General features: G+C 34.8%; 2 protein-coding genes across 3 annotated transcripts; one reads left to right on the top strand and one right to left on the bottom strand.

Moving 5' to 3' along the window:
- Positions 1 to 860: 860 nt before the first annotated feature.
- On the bottom strand, positions 861 to 7,352 carry LOC128228144 (uncharacterized). Of its 2 annotated transcripts, XM_052939291.1 has the most exons (9): positions 7,268 to 7,352; positions 5,063 to 5,122; positions 4,839 to 4,905; positions 4,176 to 4,364; positions 3,436 to 3,624; positions 2,157 to 2,355; positions 1,938 to 2,009; positions 1,768 to 1,854; positions 861 to 1,609 (listed from the first exon to the last, which is right to left on the bottom strand). In XM_052939291.1, exons 1-9 carry the CDS (start codon positions 7,302 to 7,304, stop codon positions 1,136 to 1,138), a joined length of 1,374 nt encoding a protein of 457 aa, XP_052795251.1. In that variant the 5' UTR covers positions 7,305 to 7,352; the 3' UTR covers positions 861 to 1,135. The 2 variants fall into 2 exon arrangements, with proteins under 2 accessions (XP_052795251.1, XP_052795252.1); XM_052939292.1 differs by lacking the exon at positions 4,839 to 4,905.
- Positions 7,353 to 9,281: 1,929 nt separating this feature from the next.
- On the top strand, positions 9,282 to 12,349 carry LOC128228147 (uncharacterized). The gene is made up of 3 exons (XM_052939297.1): positions 9,282 to 9,395; positions 10,045 to 10,230; positions 10,814 to 12,349. Exons 1-3 carry the CDS (start codon positions 9,337 to 9,339, stop codon positions 11,037 to 11,039), a joined length of 471 nt encoding a protein of 156 aa, XP_052795257.1. The 5' UTR covers positions 9,282 to 9,336; the 3' UTR covers positions 11,040 to 12,349.
- Positions 12,350 to 20,653: the final 8,304 nt, after the last annotated feature.

The following is a 20,653-nucleotide window of genomic DNA, read 5'->3' as shown; positions in this document are numbered from 1 at the left end:
GCCCCTGGGCAATTAATGATGAGCTTTTGGGCAAACATATTACGGTCATGTTTTGTCTATCTTGGCACATTGTGATTATTTTATTGCTTGCATTAGGGTCCACATGTCCATAAAGTAAAACGTTTTTGACTAGAATTTGGTGAAAGTGTTATTCTGTGATTCGACTTACAAGTCTTTATTTAATACATGTACTATAAATATATTTAAAAAATACCTTCGGCGTCGTTTGCCGCAAGGAAAAATGTTCCTAACATTTAAATGCGCAAAGTAAGGTAGAAAGTACGCGTACCATGACCTCGGAGATCTATTTTCGATACTCTCTTTTTTATGAATTCGTTTCTGCAATATCAAATGGATTAGAAGTTTGGCCGCCTTTTAGCAATACTTTATTTTCAAGTATGCTGTTTGTTTCTGTGGATTATGCATTAATGTTAAACCCCAGATTTTCTTTGCCTGCTTCAAAAGGCTGTTTATCCCTTTAAGTAAGCTCACATCACTCAAGAAATACGGGTGGATCGCTTGCATTCACAAGCAAGGAAATCTTGATGTACACATGGGAGTAACTAAAGTGATTAGGCAATCAGATATAATTAAAAATGACAATTTAGACTGAGCAACGTTAAAGGACATTGTCATGGAGACTACCCTCAACGTTTCGACATTTCAATGACAATTGGTTTTGTTGCATCAAGACGCCACATTCTAATCTACATATTGTCAAAGTTTTAATTGGAAACCCCTCGTACTACGAAGGATAATCTAATGTTTACTACAAATGAGTTATCGTCTTTTGTTTAAAACCAGTTTTCATGTAAAAGGTAATGCATTTAAAAAAAAAAACGTATTCAGCGTTTATTGAATAAGTAAGCATTAAAGTTAAGTTTTGTAAAATTGAAAGTACTCCACTTTAATATTTTAGATGAACTTAGTCATTAATGTAGTTTCAAGTATGTCTCAAATAATACTAGACAACTATTCAATCACATTAATTTAGTCTGTAATATTGTGAAACTGTATTGTGTAACATATGTCTTCGTTGGCGCTAAGGATTCATATTCCTAACATCTCCTTTCAATATTTTACAATGTGTATGCTTATCTTGGGTCAATTAGTATCTACCAATTAGTCATCATGTTTATACGATATTGGTCGTCTTCCACCACATCCATCGATGATCATCATCTGATACCATTTTGTTTTCGGTACCTTGAGCAATTCCCTTGGTCAACACCGGACCGTTCTCGTGCAGGTACATCACAGGCCACACGAAAAACTCCACGTATTTCCCTCTCACGGTGTATTCTTTAAATAGTTCTTTGTTGAAATCCCGCCTCTCTTTAAGATCCGACGTACTATTCTTGTTGCTCTCATCGCCTTCAGCGTTGACAGTAGCTTGTTCAAATACACCAGAGTGCTCATCCTGTTCCGACTGGTAGTCTGGTGTGCATGGCACCCAGCCAGGACAGTCAACGATTACCGGTAGATCGCTCGCGTTCATCAGCAAACTCAACTTTGCGCAACTGGACACGTACTCTTTCATTTTACCACTCGTCAAAACGGGCTGGAGACTTGCGTTCTTGCAGAAACCACAAAGATAGGTATTAAATTTCTGTAAAAAACAAAATAAGTTTCTATCTATTACATCTATGCACTACTAGATTTCTATTTGCATGTTCTTTACCTTTGGTATAAATGGCCTGATATTTTGAAGTCATTAAGATTATTTCTTTAAGTGAGAATTCAATATCACTAAATACAAAAATATACCTTTTCAATTTCAGTCAGGAGTCGAGGAACCATTGACTTCCTGCCATCTTTGAACGCCTTTTTCAAAGACTTGCTATTGGGCAAATTCTGAAAAATTAAGAAGGGGTAAACGTTTGTTTATTGTAATTGTACATTTTGATTGAGTAGCGTAATAGAAGTAATTGACTTACCTCGTCAAAATACCATCCTGTAACTAACTGCCAGTTGGTATCCAGTTTCGTTTTGCAAAATGTAAATGACTCCTAAAACACACAAAATATTGTTTATAAATCTGTGTTGATGTCATTTGAAAGCAACGCTTCTGAACGTAAGTATGTTTCTTCTTATAAATACATTAAGAAATGTTCATCTTGATGCAAAGTCAAGTTAATTCGTTTGTATAATTTTACCATAAAAACATCAAGAAGAAAATCTATCATTTGTTCGTCCTTGACTTTATATGCCTCCAATACTGTGTAAAGGGCAGTCCATTCATCCTCGTACAGCTCACTAAACATCTCAGCCAGTTTTGTGGGTCTGAACGGATCATTTAAATCCGCGATATTTGGATTGTTGTCCCTGAGCTTTACTGAGATAACCTCGCTCAATCTGCAATGGTATGTAAGGTGTTTTAATAGCACTATGCCCGTGAATCTAATGATAAGTCAAACAACTGTTAACTTAAAATCGCTTTCATGTTCGACATATTCTCTCATGATTAACCTCTTACGGTTTACCTCAAACCTGGTAGCAATGAAAATATGCCTATTACTCATACCCTAGACACTTGTTAACATTTTTCCTTTCGGTATGTGCCTAGAGTTGGATTACAGGTGGCGTCAAAAGGTAACCTCGCATAAACTTAATAATGAACTTTCCGTCAAAGTTAATTGCCACTCAACTTTCCACTTACTTAGAAAGAGCATCTTGCTTTTCCATCTCTGCCTGACGTTTGTCTTGTGCAATTTTTCGAACTTTTTTTTTTAGATCATATATCTCATTGTCTTTCTGATCTAGTTGTGCCTGCATACGATCTATTTCGAAATTTATCAAGCCTCTTTTAAATTTGATAGGGTGTTGTTCTGTTTCATCCCAATTGTAGGTAGGTGTGTCAGACTTGACATGGCGTTTACTAAAAAGAAAATTTTAATACCCTAAGTACTTTTTAGATAAAATAACCAAGAGCAAGCAGAATGCTTTCGGTAATAATTTTCATAACTGTGTGAACGTTAAGGACTGTAAACAATCCTGTAAGTTTAGATAAATCAGAGTGTAGGTACAAGTAAATGCTGGTTAATACTTTTGCTTACTTATACTTTAGTAATGTGAACATAATTAAATAACAATATGTCCAGAATGACATTTGTCAAATGTAAATCACGAGATGTTTTAATGACACTATGTCAGGGAATCTTATGTAGACCTTATCTAATGATTGGTTACATGACTGAAAACTTGAAAATCGCTTACAGGTTCGACCAACTCTCTCCAGATTAATCTCTTAAGGTTTACCTCATAGCTGGTAGCAATGAACATATGCCTATAACCCATAACCTAGACACTTGTTAACATTTGCCCTTTCGTTTGGTGCCCAGAGTTGGATTACAGGTGGCCTCAAAAAGGTAATCTTGCATAAGCTTGATAATGAACTTTCCGTTAAAGTTAATTGCCACCCAACTTTCCACCTACCTAGTAAGAGCATCTTGCTTTTCCATCTCTGCCTGACGTTTGTCTTGTGCAAGTTTTCGAACGTTCTCTTTTAGATCATGTATCTCATTGTCTTTCTGATCCAGTTGTACCTGCATACTTACTATTTCGAAATTGGTCAAGCCACTTTCAGACTTGATAGAAGGTTTGTTGGACTTGGCATAGCGTTTACTAAAACAAAAATACCCTAAGTACTTTTTAGATAAAATAACCAAGAGCAAGCAGAATGCTTTCGGTAATAATTTTCATAACTGTGTGAATGTTAAGAACTGTAAACAATCCTGTAAGTTTAGATAAATCACAGTGTAGATACAAGTAAAAGCTGGTTAATACTTTTACTTACTTATACTTTAGTAATGTGAACATAATTAAATAACAATATGTCCAGAATGACATTTGTCAAATGTAAATCACGAGATGTTTTAATGACACTATGTCAGTGAATCTTATGTAGACCTTATCTAATGATTGGTTACATGACTGAAAACTTGAAAATCGCTTACAGGTTCGACCAACTCTCTCCAGATTAATCTCTTAAGGTTTACCTCATAGCTGGTAGCAATGAACATATGCCTATAACCCATAACCTAGACACTTGTTAACATTTGCCCTTTCGTTTGGTGCCCAGAGTTGGATTACAGTTGGCCTCAAAAAGGTAATCTTGCATAAGCTTGATAATGAACTTTCCGTCAAAGTTAATTGCCACACAACTTTCCACCTACCTTGTAAGAGCATCTTGCTTTTCCATCTCTGCCTGACGTTTGTCTTGTGCAAGTTTTCGAACGTTCTCTTTTAGATCATGTATCTCATTGTCTTTCTGATCCAGTTGTACCTGCATACTTACTATTTCGAAATTGGTCAAGCCACTTTCAGACTTGATAGAAGGTTTGTTGGACTTGGCATAGCGTTTACTAAAACAAAAATACTCTTAGTACTTTTTAGATAAAATAACCAAGAGCAAGCAGAATGCTTTCGGTAATAATTTTCATAACTGAGTGAATGTTAAGAACTGTAAACAATCCTGTAAGTTTAGATAAATCACAGTGTAGATCTACAAGTAAATGCTGGTTAATACTTACTTATACTTAAGTAATGTGAACCAAATTAAACAACAATATGTCCAGAATGACATGAGTCAAATGTAAATCACGAGATGTATTCCTGCAAAATTAAAATAGTTTCTAGGATTGTCGTTTAATAAGATGCTGTTTTTTTAACTGTTGAACAAATACTTAACATGGTCTTAACATGGTCTTTGTTAAAGTTTGATTTTTGTATTGCAAAGGAAGCCATGTAAGGTTCGCTCATCTATACGTGCATGCAGCAATCGCTATTATGTTCATATTTTACAAACAAAAACATATAATGAACAATTAAACATTTACTTTAAATATTTCCAGAGTTTTGTCAACCGTCCACAGCAACAAATAAGCGCAAAGCACTCCAAGTAGTCTGAAAAAGTATTACCATCACATACAAGTGTGCAACATATACCAGTTGTTAATAATTGATATTGTGTTTTCTTTGAATTTCTGACAAAAGGTCAGAGAGCAGAAAAAATGAAATTTGGGTTTGGCTAAAATCTTCAAGCTGTCCAATTAACACTTACCAAACAGAGGCAGTCCCCTGTCCCAAATCCTTTTGGCACTTTTGTACACAAAAAGGACACCTACACAGACAAAGAAGAATTAATGGTGAAACAATAGAGTATTGTATTCTATATCTTAAAAAATGTTTACCGAGTATAAATGACTTTCTTGGAACCTAAGAGTGTATACGGCATTGTGCGATAAGTTATTGTATTTATAATAATGTCATATATAATGTATTTTTAATGTTCTACAGCAAAAGGAGGATCCCAAAATAAACGCACAACCCAAACGATGCGTTTTATTTTTTGTAAAACGGTACGAATTTATAATGTAAGGTGGTAATGTGGTGGTAGTTGTAATAGTAGTAGTGCTAATAGTAGAAGTAGTTGTAGTAGTAGTAGTAGCAGCAGTTGCAGAAGCAGTAGCACCAGCAGTATCAGGAGCAATAGTAGTAGTAGAGATTTTGGTGATGGTGGAGCTGGTAGTGGTTGGGTTGGTGGAAGGTACTCTGATATTCAAGAGGTTGAGAACACTACTTGGATGGGTACAAAAACGATGACACGAGGACCATGAGAAAGACTAAGTCAACGACTATAAAACTGCAAATTATACATGAAAGTGTAGCTATACCTACAAGTGCACGTACAATTCTGCTAGTTTTCGATTGTCTTGTTAAACAGCTTTCATTTAATGTGCACAAAATAGTTTAATCCGTACAGAAATCTTACGCGTTTGCGTTTAAGCCATGAAAGTCAAATGAGTAATATCATTTCAAATAACCATTTTGTGCCAAATGTTGTTTCATAACGATCATAAAATTAATATATAATACACACTCTAGGGTAAGGATTATTTACTGGTCAATACTCTTTGTGTAGGTGGTATTTTTTCTGTGACATGTGTATGTGGGGGAGGGGGTCAGTACTAGTGGGGTCGTATTTCTACATAGAAAATTGGCCCGTGGTCAGTATATATGGGGTTATAGTTTTGGTAACATCAGACTACATGTCGCAACGAGCATGTCTTCGAAGATCACTGTAATAACAAATATTTGTCGATAACATTTTCTGATTTTTAGGAATTAAATAATTGTGTCGTTTAATTTGTACTACAAAATAAATTCTATGACCAAGCTTTATATCGACAATAAAGAGCGAAAATATAAATACAATCATCTAATTGTTCCATACCAGATTGACACGGTCCTATATAATCATGTAAGATCGACTCAGTCCTATAAACTCATGCAAGATCGACACGGTCATATACACTCATGCAAGATCGACAAGATCATATATAATCATGCAAGATCGACACGGTCCTATATACTGATGCAATTTCGACACGGTCCTATATATTGCTGCAAGATCGACACGGTCCTATATACTCATACAACGTCGACTCGGTCCTATAAACTCATGCAAGATCGACAAGATCCTATATACTCATGCAACATCGACACGGTCCTATATACTCATGCAAGATCGACACGGTCCTATAAACTCATGCAAGATCGATACGATCCTATATACTCATGTAAGATCGACACGGTCCTATATACTCATGCAAGGTCGATACGGTCCTATATACTCATGCAACATCGACACAGTCCTATATACTCATGCAAGATCGATACGATCCTATATACTCATGCAACATCGACACAGTCCTATATACTCATGCAAGATCGATACGGTCCTATATACTCATGCAAGATCGACACAGTCCTATATACTTATGCAACATCGACACGGTCCTATATACTCATGCCAGATCGACACAGTCCTCTATGCTAATGATTTTTGGATCGCATATCTCACTCCGCAGAACGTTATAGCGATATAGTTATTTAACAAATGTTAATTTCGATTTTAAGTTCACAATGTCCGTCGCCCGTTTATATCAAACATGCTATTGCCTTAATTAATGACTAACTCATTCCATATCGACCCAGATAACATTTGCTAATTTATCAATTATAGTTTTAAAAAGTCGTTTTAATAAAAGTATTTCAATATTTTTGGTGAGATACATACAGAAGAAATCGACAGTGAATGAATAACTGATTTATGAGAGTGAAATGTCCTTTATCAAACATCAACTTTCCGATATACGTGAATATCATAGACATAGTACACATTGATAACTAAGAACAATGACACATATCAAGACCACTTGACAAACTTGAAGAAGTACAATAGTAAACAAGAAAAACAAACAACCTTGAAAACATTTGCAAACGTAGCGTTTAATCCTCATGTCCCCTGTTGAGCCCGTCTCGGATAGAGGAACAGCCTAGTAGTTGTGCCCTCCCGTTCCCATTAAGTAATTCGAAAAAGGAAGTAAATTACAACTAATCAAGAACGCCCCCTTCTAAAGTAATTGAAGATATGACGGCTGTTTATCTCCCTTAACGATTTATCCATCTAATGCTTAAAGCTGCACTCTCACAGATTGAACGTTTTGACACCTTTTTATATTTGTGTGTCTTGGAACGAGCCATTTTTTTGCGAAAATCCATGGAAACCAGTTATAAAAGACTGCTGACAAATAATTAGATCGCACATTTATGTATACATAAGTTCAAAAATGTATGTTTAATTCATTTTTTCTAAAACCGTTAGTAACAGTTAAAGCCATAAGACATTAATTTTCGAACGAAAATATGAAAATATTCTATCTGATTTTTTGTCAGCTTTAATGTATATGTTAATATAAGTGAACGTCTTCCTAATAAACGCTAAATATCAAAACTTACGGACAAGTAACGGGCGTATATACAATAAAAATGACGATGATGATGATGATGCTGCTGCTGCTGCTGATGCTGCTGATGCTGATGCTGCTGCTGCTGCTGCTGCTGCTGCTGCTGCTGCTGCTGATGATGATGATGATGATGATGATGATGATGATGAGAAGATGATGATTATGATGGTAATAATAATAATAATAATAATAATAATAATAATAATAATTATAATAATAATAATAATAATAATAATAATAATAATAATAATAATAATAATAATAATAATAATAATAATAAAAAGATGATGATAATAATAATAATAAAAAATAATAATAATAATCATAATTTATAATCATAATATTAATAATAATAATAATAATAAAGTAATAATTATAATAATATCAATCGGAGTCATCTCAGAAACAAATACATTTAACTACAGTTTTTGTTTGCAACACATAACATATAGATTAACTTACGCACGAGCGTACCCAATATATATGCAAATAGCTACAGAAACAAGCTCAGCAGAAACAAGTTTAAACAAGACTTGAAGGATTGGAATATATGCAGAATTTTCTAGTGCATGTTCAAGCTATTATAATAATTTTATAGTTGACCAGTTTTTAACGTATCATTTAAGACCGCAAAGTCAAAGGCACAACCATTTTCAAAAATGCTCTTGTATGCGAAGTTGTAAAGGTAAACAATAACCAGAGTAATGCCGTTAAACATTTTGGGGACCGCACAGAGGCGTTCTGGCCCACTGTGATGTTATTAATCACTTCAATGCAGAATATTTATGTATACACAATTAAATATTTAATTTATGTCAGACGCACATAAATACACCCAGGTATCAATTTGTGTAATTGATCTTGTTTACTTTCCAAAATGACATATTTACACCTCAACTTCCATTCCTTAAATGAAATGCTTTTCGGCAATTGCGGTTATCGCTCGATGAACGCAACATCTTCGGATCGCAATTCATCGCATAACAATATACATGAAAACTATTGATCTTGTTATTGTTTGTATTGTGTTAGCAGGTCCCATAAATATGAAACAACATTTTATAAGGTGTTAAGTTATTGTATTTTAAACGTATTATTGCCGAAAGTGTCTCAATTTTACGTTTAAGAGTGATTTCAAGTGGTTGATCGTTTCCCGCGTTATTGTGACGTCATTTGAAAAAAATGTTTCTGGTTACAGTCGGGTCGTTCTATTTACAGAATGGGTAAGAAAGGATTACTGAAAGGTTATCTTAAATGAAATGAAGTATTTGTTTAACGTTTCTTGAATGAAATAATAAACTATTGGTGTAAATATAAGGAATGAATTGCGGGGCTGATGTCATTATCGGGGATATGAACGCAATTGGGCTGGTCAAAGTACGCGTGGATCAGTCCAATAGTCGTGACCCGGAAATGACTCACTTGGGGTTTTTCCAATAATTTTGTCACGTGATGCCGGTACAAATACAAACGCCATTTGCATTTATCAAAATGAGTACTGTTCTGTTTCTACAGCTGTTGGATCATGATGAAGAACAGTGACGAGGGATCCATTCAATCTGCTTATTGCAGTTGCAAAGGAGGGTAATGGTCTAATTTACTATTCCTTAACTACAATTCATGTTTAATACTTGTCACAGATCTATGCAGAAAAGTATGTGGCCTGTCCTGGGAATCGGACCAGGGACCTGTTCTTGGAAGTTGTATGCTCTACCAACTGAGCTAATTAGCCCTGGATAACTGATATATTCAATTAATAGAACTGAGACATAGATTCCCTCTAACTTGCTGGACCATATATCCACTGGCTATATTTGTTAAACTGCAGTGTAGTCTCACTGACATGCAGGGTACAGGCCACGGTCCCTTGTTGGACACAATTTCTCACATATTCAGAAAAGTTTGAAGCCCGTCTGGAGATTGAACCCAGGACATCCTGTGCACAAAAAATTATCTACCAACTTAGATAACCGGCCCTGGATAACTTGTATTCTCTGATCTGTATAACAGTTCAGTACCATGAACTTGAGTTATACAAAAAACATCCATAGATATAATCTAATATTTAATTTGTTATTTTAGATCATATTTTATCATAGCTTACTTATTGATACTCTTATATAAACCCACTCCAAATTATAAGATATAATTTGATGCCACATATTTATCTATAAGTTTGTTTAGGCATGGATTTTTTGTGGCTGCTCATCTTAATACCATTGCTTTTTGATAGCATTGATGGATGCTGTCGACATGTTGTGGCAACCCTCTTCGAAGTCCTTGACTTTGTACAAGACTTCAAGAAGACCAGCTGTACTTCAGGGCCATGTATGTGGGTTCGGCGTGCTTCTCAGGCCGATCAACTAGGCAAACCTATTCCTGCCTCACAACTTGAGACTTCAGTTATGGTGGAGCCCAGGTATATTTCATTTGTCTTTAGTCAATTTACTTTAAGATAAGTTTTATATTTAGCACCCACCATATGAAATTGAGTCAGAGGTAATATAGGTGAACTAAATGTTTTCTAAAAATAACCAGGCTGTGTCTGTATTAGTGATGAGCACAGGCTAAGTACCTATTTTGAGTTAATATAAGAATTGGAAAAAATAATTTCTCCTGCATTGTATGTTTTTTGATAAACATGTGTACACACAAATTATTTTTACCAATACTTATATTAACTCAAAATTATCTGCATGATACTACATGTACCAAAAAATGCAAAAAAACCCCTATTAACTGGAAACTGATGTACTGTGATTTTTGTAACATGTTTTAATGAAATATTAAAGGCTATAAAATATAAGATTAACATCCCTCACCCCTGTCTGAAACCCAATCAATAAGTTATATATATATATTTATATATGTATAAATAGATATATTTTTAAAGATGAAAATAAACTGCCAACAAGCCCCATCTTAAGACAATAACCTTAACATTTCATACTCTGGCCTTTTCTTACTTGCCTACAGTTAAGGTTTTTGTTTCCTGTTTGCAGCACACAGACAGCAATGCCACTGTATTCGCCATTGTCTGATGAGTATCCAGTGCCAGATCCTAACGATTTCCTTGAAAAAGTGAAAACTCTTCAACCAACAGCCTGCGGATTACGTGCCATGTATGACTGCTCATATAAAAAGAATTGTACTTCATCACCTCTGAGCGTCAAAACACCAATGGAAAGAGCTGAACAATTTATGAAGGAACATATATGTGAAAATTGATCTTGTAACTGTTCTAATATATTTATGTATTATTATCTTACTTATTCAGAGAATGAATGTGAGCAAATTGAACAATTAACAAGAGGGCAATCAAAAAATAATAACTGGCATCGGATGAGAAAAGGACTATTAACTGCATCCAATTTTCATAAAATTACACATTCAACTGATTTAAATCGAACAGCAATTGCGTTACAAAAAAATCAGTGTTTGCAGAAAACTCTATTCCAGACTCCATATTATTTGGACAGCGATTTGAAAATAAAGCTCGTGACATTTTTATAAAGACACATAGGTTTAAATATAAACATTGTTCTGTAAAAGTGCCTGGGCTAGTTGTTTCTAATGAAGACCCAGTTTTAGCTTGTTCACCAGATGGAATAGTTGATTGCAAAATATGTGGGAAATTTTTGATTGAAATAAAGTGTATGTATAAATATAAGTGTTTTCACCCTAAAAATGCCTTGAAACTTTCAAATGTCTGTGTTGAAGATGAAAACAATAATTTAACATTGAGGCGTTCACATACATATTTTGACCAAGTACAAGGACAAATGGGAGTAACTGGCCTCACGAAATGTGTGTTGGTTGGGTACACACACAAAGGCATTTGTTCCATAACAGTTGACTTTGACGAGTCATTTTGGAATAATTCTAAAAATAAATTGTTTAAGTTTTACACTGATGCATACTTTCCACTTTTGAAAAACATATGCTGTACAAATTGAAGGACTAATGCCTTGTCTGTGTTCATCTCATGTAGACAGCATAACAGTTTTATTACAACTGTTATTTAGAACATATGTTAAAAGAATTGTTGCTCTTGTGAGATTAATTTATATCTTTAAGGTATATGGTGCACAAATGGCATTCCTGTATTTTTCCATCCATTTGATATTGATGCCTTGTTATACCATTATTTTGGTATAATTTGAACACCAAGTATATTGCTTTCCTGATATTCAAACATGAAAATCATGAAAGGCAATATATCTACAATATTCAATAATATGGTCCAAGGAAAACAATCACAATATTGCAGTATGCTGACCTGCTTTTTATGACAGATGTTACACACTGGCAAAATTATTGTTAAATATTGTTTTGTTCTATATTTCAAATACAATTGGAGCAATCTTTAAATGAACAAAATTCATATTTGTATTAATGTGTTATTGAATAACATATTCATATTGAAACATACAAGTCTCTCTGCATGAGCTTTTGTACCATAATTGATGTATAAATACCATTAAACATTGTTCGATGTTTGCATCTGTTGAATAGTCCATCTATCTTCTGATATGATAAAAAAGCAAGTTATTAAATGAGGGAGTAATTAATCCAGTTGTTTTTGTGTACTTGTACCCAACTTTACCTACAAGATGTAGGTTTTAATGCTTGAGTGGGAATTCAAAATTCAAGTTCAAGAATGTAATCACACATTTATTACCAAATATAAGTATTGTACATACATATTGATTTCATACTTCCACTTTGGGTTTTGGTTTTATACAAAAGTATACATTATTCCCTGACATAAGAACACATGTACATAAAAATCCTTAATTTTTATACATAAAAAGAATGTATACTCATAAACCTATTTGGTAAAAAAGAGAATGTGGCATATACTTTAGGCGAGACATGGCTGTAAGTTGCTAACAACTGCAACAATTGTTGTAATTTGCCTCAACAGAAATCGAAACTTCAATGGAATTATGCCTGACAAAATTTTAAAGGTCTTCATTCTTCGGATAGCTCTTTCAACATGAATTCTAACAGAGGCAATAGATCTTGAACGTTTAATTGCTTTACTGCTGAGGCATTTTCCATGTGTAAATGCCGGTATATTTAGTGTAGCTTTCTTTGGAAGTAACAAGTGCCTTATATTAAAACCACGATCAGCCATTTTATCATCGCCTTCTTCAATATTGTCTATAAATCCTGAAACTTGTACAATTTTGGCATCACTTCTAGAACCAGGGTAAATGTTAGATATAAATGTAATAGCCCCAGATGGAGATATACCAATTAATTGTTTGAATGTATTTGAATGCTTATAATTTGACCATGTTGCCTTTTGAGCAGCTGGTCTCAATGGCTTTTGTACAAAATACTCAGTACAATCAATAATTGCACGTGTTCTTGGATATCTAGCAAATGATTGGGGTAAGTTTGCTTTGACTATTTCTTTTGAAGGCCATATAATTAAAGCCTTTAAACACTGGTGTAACAAATTGGTCCAAGAGATAAAAATTCTACTGACATGACTATTAGATACACCAAACAGGTATGACAAGTGTTTGTTTCCAAATCCCATTCGAATTTTAACTAAACAGAGTAACATTTCTATAAATAATGATTGTGATGTTCTTTTTCTCCCTCGGGTTTGGTTGGAACGTGGAGTGTTTTTGTATTTACCATCCCAAAGCTTAGTATTTTGAGCTGCAGGCAATATCCAGTCAAAAAGCCAGTGAAGAAGTGCTACTGTTGGGAAACCAGTATATTGAAAACATGTAGCATTGGTTTTTAGAATATAGTGAATAAAGTCAACCGATGTGTTATCAGATGTCTGTGTTCCAAAGTCTTTTGTGCTACTAATACTCTCTATTTTAACATCTGGGCTATTTTCACACTGAATGATATCCTGAAACACAGGTAGGTTTAAATTGCATAGAAAGATATTTTCATGTGTGCTGTTATCAGTGCTAAAATTATCACGGTTGGAATATGTTAATTTAGACTTTTTCAACTGCTGTTGAGGTGTTCTCCTCTCTGAAGGTCGTTTGCGACTTGAAGTGGCAATGGGTGTTGAGGTGTGGGTGGGGTAGGTGGCAGGTATTGGATCTATGGCTCCCTCAAGGAAGTGCTGAAAATAAATAAACTCATTGTTGTATCAGCTACAAAGTATTTAAGTTTTTACCAAAATACATTGACAAATAAACTTAACGACAGTGTGCTGGTCTTATAGAGTTAATACTCATAAAAAGTAATATCAAGCAACCACTGTCAATAATATAGGCCTGCAAACTGCACTTCCGATACGAATTCTTCATTTAACTAATATTTAGTCTTACATCAGGACTTACAAATAAACCTTCGAGCATACGAAATGATTTTTTCAACCGATAGATCCTGATGTGGCCTGCCACAATTTTTGATCCACTGTTTACAACGGTCGTGGCTCTTTGTTGGTTTAGGAAATGGCTTAAAATAAACGTCTTTCATGTGTGGCTTGTCTTTATACCGACTGTCACTTTTGCAAGTTCCCCAACTGCAGCGTTTTGTAACCATTTTGTGTTTATTTACTCTTAAATTACGATTGTTTTGCTAAAAACAGCGTTTAAATTTGGCGCTATCGATTGACTTTGTTTGTACCGGTGTCACGTGACGTAAATATTGGAAAAACCCACATACGGATTTCCGGGCTTGAAGTATTGCGTTCATACCCCGATAATGACTTCAACCCCGCAATTCATTCCTTAATTAAATACTTTTCTTTACCGGCTCTCGCCGCTTAATTTTCCTATATTTTCAAGAACGTACACATCACTCGAATATTATGTGTTGGGGATTTGGCTAAAAGTTAGCATAAATGTGTAGCATAAGGTCTAAGAAATGTTGTAGACCTTTTAAAACAGTAAACAATATGACAATGGACATTGAAATATCGTCGGGTAATGTGACATTCGCGGTGTTGTCCTCGTCGCAACCCATCTTATTTTCATTGTATTTTTCAGATATTAGAACCTGTTGCTGTACAATAACTCTTTGTTATCGGAAAAATATTTCATAATTGTACATATAACTTTCATTTCTGTTTAATTTAAATATTGGCGCATAAGTTTATACGTGGTTATAACGATTTTTCTTATTTAGTTCCAGCGGATTTGAGCATAACCTCAATCGATAACCAATCAGCATCTTCCGAAAGATTAAGGCGAATAATAAGGTTGGTGTGTGCACACGTGGTCATTTAAGTTCTCTTGCTCGGATACTAACGAGTACATTTTTATAACAATTAAATAAGAAAAACTATAATTGAAGTATTGCTTATTATTAGCGAGATATTGTTATCAACGAAAGTAACTAAAGTCGTTTTCTTTGTAAATTCATGTACTCGACAAGTGATACATATTGTTTAAATGGTACATCGATCGATAACATTATTCATGTAATTATTATTAAAATTAAAGTAATCATATAAAAGAGTGTGATTGATATATTTCTTAAGACGTTTATTAAAATATATTTCAAAAAAAGTTTAAGTAAATCCACGTGCTTGCCAAATTTTAACAATCGTGACTTGAATGACGTCATCCTAAGTTGTAAATTGTTAATTGCATTTCATACAAAATACAACCTATTGTGGAGGAAGTTCGAAAGTCGAAGATGGCGCGAATAGGCCTAGCACCATCAAGCATACCGCCGCAATAACTGAGAGGTTTTCTGCCGACGACGGGGGTGCGCGAGTGGGGGAGGGGGTGAAATCAACAGGCCGGTTATCGTGTCACCTAGTTTGACTTGATCGGGCGTGCAACACGAGTGTCTGACACTGAGGGGTCCGGCAATGGACCTGTACGGGAAAATAGATGACAATGGAGCGGTCACCACGACTCCTACGACCGGGCCTTGTACCACCAATACCATAACTATGGACCCAGATTTGCGAATGATGCAGCTTCCACTTGATTAGACTTTGAGGGACAGTGACCATACAGGTTTTAGCGATTTACCTCTACCAAATGTGCAAAATACGCTTCCGCAAACTATTGGGGACACTTCATCCTGTGTTATTTCGGACATTGGGCCTTTCGAACCAAAATAGTAGAAGGAACATATGAGATAGTGCATCGTTATAAAACACTATTCCCAGTCTGATAATGTTCAGAAACTATATATTGGTGTATATGTTTCTAGCGATACATCAGCACAGAACACAAGAGATCCAAATTGGCAACTAAGTTATGCAATGGCTAACAGATAAGATCTAAGTAATATGTTGGGTTAGGCTGGAAAAACTTTTTCCAGCAATTTCTTATAAGGCTTGTGTAAGATCCCAGCCAAATCTTTCGCAACCATTGATTAAGGTTTTGGTTTTGACGCTTGTCAATAAAGGCAGAGTAGTTGAAAATAATATTTCGATTTTAATTTTATAATTCATGTTCACAAACAAATTGTTTAACCGGTATATATGTTTAAGGTGCAGTGTACATCACGGCTTAGTGATGTTTGAATTAATACGAATACGACAGCAGTCTGTTCTCCAATGCCTTCCCATGGGCATTCCATGGCCATTTTCAGAATATGGGAAATTATCATTTCTAAACCCGCATATGCAAATCGAGTCATATCCCTCTCCGATTTCACATTTCATCTGTGGAAATAATGCAAAACCGTTGTAATTTAAGGGTCAAAGACTGACCGGGCCAATAAGGGACAGGTGATTCTCATATCGCTTTAATAAACAGTCGTTTCTCCAGTAGAAGCCCTATGTTTAATACTTGCAAAGTAGACCACCAGTTCATTGGCTGCTCCGATGACATCTTGAAGGCAAACCGTTACATAGGACTCAGTGTTCGTCCGTTTTAAAAAAGATTCTGACCGTGAAAATAAAATCATGTTGGCGATCTTATAGGTCTCCGATACATATAAATACATGGGATATAGAGTCGGTTGTTGAAATGTCAGTATTTGCAAAATACGGTAATGTAATCGAGATATTGACGTTTTGAGAAGATGTAGTACTGTTTATAAATAGACATGCCAAAACATGTTATAGTGCATTGTCTGATTTTGCAAGTTGTTTGTTTACCAAAGACGCAGTTCTTTAGTTGTGTCCCTAATAAAAGGGCCTAAGTTTGAATGCTTCTGTGCAAAATTACTCATGTTGTTGCAGTGTCGGCTCATTCATCTCCTCCTGGCATACGGATCATGTAAACACTTCAAGATTACGATAACTCTATGGCTTTCTACCGTGATTTTGCCCCTGTGTGATTAATGATGAGCCTTTGGGCATACGTTATACGGTCATGTTTTGTCTATCTTGGCACATTGTGGTTATGTTATTGCTTGCATTTGGGTCAACATGTCAATAAAGTTAAATGTTTTGATTACAGTTGAAAGTGTTATTCTGTGATTCGACTTTATTCAATACAATAAATTATATTTAAAGCATACCTTAATGCTTAAGTAACGTAGAAAGTACGCGTACCATTTCCGAAATGTTTGTCGGCAACTTTGTATACTTGTCGTTCATTTGTATATTTGTTTACTATTATTATGCAAACAGCCATGGTACTTATTGGCGAAAAGAAATGTAAGCAATACAATGTATATGACATATACACAATTTAGAAATGGAATATTGTTTGCTTGTATAATACTGTCGTGAATTCAGAGGTTACATGATATCATAGAATGTTGACTTGGGAAGTTGACTAAATATATATTACTGTGGACCTGCATGAGAAGTGTTCCAAATGAATGACTGTGAAACCCATATCCCTTTTCTTAAAATATGTATAAGTTTCAATATTACAATGTCAAGTGGACATAATAAGGGATAAAACTGTAAAAGTTTATTCAGATAATAAGAACGTACAGTCTATTTTGCAAAATGGTAGCAAAAAAGAGGATTTACATTTAATCGCATCTCATATTTTTCATTTTTGTGAGAAAAATTACGTTTCGATAGATCCAGCATGGCTTCCAAGGAATGATAATTGTCAAGAAGATTTTTTAAGCAGATGTGGAGACTGTGACGACTGGTTTTTATCAAAAACGTGGTTCTGTAATTTTGACAATCTTTGGGGGAAATACAAAGTAGATAGATTTGATTCTTCCTACAATAGATAATGTAAGCGATTCAATTCAAGATGGTGGGTTCATGGAACCGAAGCTATTGATGCATTCAGTCAATCTTGAAAAGGATATAACAATTGGCTTGTGCCTCCACCAAGGTTGGTCGTTAAATGAATTTCAAAGATTGAAAAAGAGTAAAAATGGTAAAACGGAAAGGGTAATAACGGGGTTTTCAGTAAGAATCCGTTACCTTTTCATATGATAGCTCTTAAGACAAAGTTTGTATAAGATAGATGTTCATATATTGATTATTTTGACAGGTCTTGGTCTGAAAGCAACAATTCAGCAACAGATAAAAGAGGTTAGCATAGACATTAGCAAATCGGATGATATCACTGGAAAGATGGCACGCTATGTTTTACAATCGAGGACGCCTACTACAACGGAGAAGTTTAGTGGTTATTTCAAAAGTTTTGAAAGTTTTGTGATTCAATGCATTTGTCATGCCGACCAGCGAATGCTATGTCAGTGGCAATGTACATATCTCATATGCTTGATAATGGAAAATCTTACAGTGCCATTTCTTCGGCAATTTATGCCATTAAATGGATTCATTCTATACGCGGATTGGCAGATCCTACGGTTAGCGGTTTTGTGAAACATTTATGTGATGCCGCAAAAAGACTACGTTCTAAACCAAAGAATAAGAAAGATGTTGTAGATTCCACAATGCTCATAGATTTGTGTACTTCAATTGAGAAAGACATGTCACTAACAAATGTAAGAGATTTAGCTATGATATTACTGTGCTATGCTGGATTTTTGCGTTATAACGAAATGAGCAACCTCCTTTGTTCGGACGTGAATTTTCAAACTGATCATATAGTGCTCAAGATAAGATTAAGTAAAACTGACATTTATAAGGAGGGAAGGGAGTTTTTGAAAGCTAAATGTGGCACAATCGCTTGTCCATATATCTTGTTACAACGTTATATGAATTTGGCAGGACTTGATGAAACTTCAGATGAATTTTCATTCAAACCCGTCTTAAAATCAAAAGGCTCATTTCGATTAATAACTAAAAACAAAGAGATCAGTTACACAAGCGCATGGGAATGTATTGTTTAAAAATTATCAATGGTAGCACCAGATTTGAAGCTGGGTACGCATACTTTGCGAGCTAGCGGTGCGACATCCGCAGCAAACGCGGATGGTATATCTGATAGATGTATAAAGAGGCACGGTAGATGGAAAACCGTCCAGGCAAATGACGGTTATATAAAGGATTCATTAGACAAGAAATTATTGATAACAAAATCATTCAAATTATGAAATGGTAATAATATGTAATATAGAATCACGAAAATATAAAATTCTCTTCTAAATTTGCTAATAGATCTATAAACTAGTCTGGTTTGGTCAGTTTTGTAGGTGGCGCTATAAAGCGCGGGAACTGACGTAGTTAGGCGGGTTAAGTGGGCGTTGATCATTTCTACCGAGACTGCTGTTCGGGCACATTTAAAAAAGATAAGCGAGGTTTTTCCTGGGTGGCCAATATCCCAGAGAATGATATTCGATCTTATCTTTTTACATACGTTACTGATTCAGAAACATATGTTTTTCGATAGGATTGTGACATGCTCAATTTGGGGGTGATATATGTATACTAGTGTACATATAACGTTATAACGTTATATATGAAAATACGTAAAAATGCTAGTATAGTTTTATATACACGCAAAGAAGTTAATAATAGTTGTAGTACACTCTTGTGTTTGGATTTTTGTTGTTGCCACCCCCTTGTATCTGTTGTTGCCACAAATAAACTAGTCTCGTCAGCATAAACGGTGTTTGTTTTTGGTAAGGGTGAGTTGGGACAAACAGTTACAAATAGTCACAAATGAATAAATCACACACATTAAATACATTTTAATCAATTAGAGTAACAATGCCATGGTGACCTGTATATTCAATATCGTGTCAGACTGGTATTAATCTATATGCGCGTAGCTTCATTTGAAAAACATTTATTTTTTTAAATCGATAGTCGTTACTAGCTAGAATATTGGGGCCGCGTCCACGGCCCCTGTGATTCCAGCTCCTATACGCCTGAACAAACTAAGAAAATCTCGTACAAACATTACATGATTTTTCGAATAAGTGTAGAGCCCTCGAACAATGGATTTTTGAAAGTAAAAAATGGGTAATTTCTCTGCCTATAGTCGAGGCTGATATTTCTTAGTATTAAAGGGTCAGCAACCCTGCTATTATAATGAGAGAAATGGTTATTAATTTGCATTATTTAAATAATCATACATAATTATATGTATGAATTTACATTACATGCACCCTGACGATGAATTACCAAGATATCGCTCCATTAAATAAAGTAACCCTTTGCCATGACGCTGATATACATTGGAGGATTGTACATAGTTTCATTATACATTTATGCTTGGTTTCACCATAAGTAGGACACTGAAGTACTTTAGGCTTTAGATAATGTCAAAGATTCTAATGCTGGAATTTCTGATGTTTTGAAGCACATAATCTATGGTTTTGGGTCACAAAGGGTAAATTTTGGTAATAAAAATAATAACTTGAAAAAAGATTTGCCGTCAAACCTACCCTTTTTTGAAGATGCACTCTTATACCCATGTAATATATACCGTAACTAATACGATTGTTTAAAAACACCAAAAAGGATGAATACATGTCAAAACAATGGTTCTTATGAAGGATACCGAGTTAAATTTTAAAGAAGGATGCAGAAAACACGGTATTCCTACCTGATACGACTATTGTAA

Source organism: Mya arenaria, chromosome 3, assembly GCF_026914265.1.
Source record: "Mya arenaria isolate MELC-2E11 chromosome 3, ASM2691426v1".
Classification (NCBI taxonomy): Eukaryota; Metazoa; Mollusca; class Bivalvia; order Myida; family Myidae; genus Mya; species Mya arenaria.
The sequence above is the reverse complement of the archived record's forward strand: the minus strand, read 5'-3'. Positions and strand labels throughout refer to the sequence as shown.

Excerpts from the sequence above, each read along its gene's own strand:
- LOC128228147 (XM_052939297.1), top strand. The coding sequence starts at position 9,337 with ATGATGAAGAACAGTGACGAGGGATCCATTCAATCTGCTTATTGCAGT. Across the intron at positions 9,396-10,044 it reads TATTGCAGTTGCAAAGGAGG|CATTGATGGATGCTGTCGAC; the intron begins GTAATGGTCTAA and ends GCTTTTTGATAG. Across the intron at positions 10,231-10,813 it reads TCAGTTATGGTGGAGCCCAG|CACACAGACAGCAATGCCAC; the intron begins GTATATTTCATT and ends TCCTGTTTGCAG.
- LOC128228144 (XM_052939291.1), bottom strand. The coding sequence starts at position 7,304 with ATGAGGATTAAACGCTACGTTTGCAAATGTTTTCAAG. Across the intron at positions 2,010-2,156 it reads TTCTTCTTGATGTTTTTATG|GAGTCATTTACATTTTGCAA; the intron begins GTAAAATTATAC and ends TGTGTGTTTTAG. Across the intron at positions 1,610-1,767 it reads TCCTGACTGAAATTGAAAAG|AAATTTAATACCTATCTTTG; the intron begins GTATATTTTTGT and ends TGTTTTTTACAG.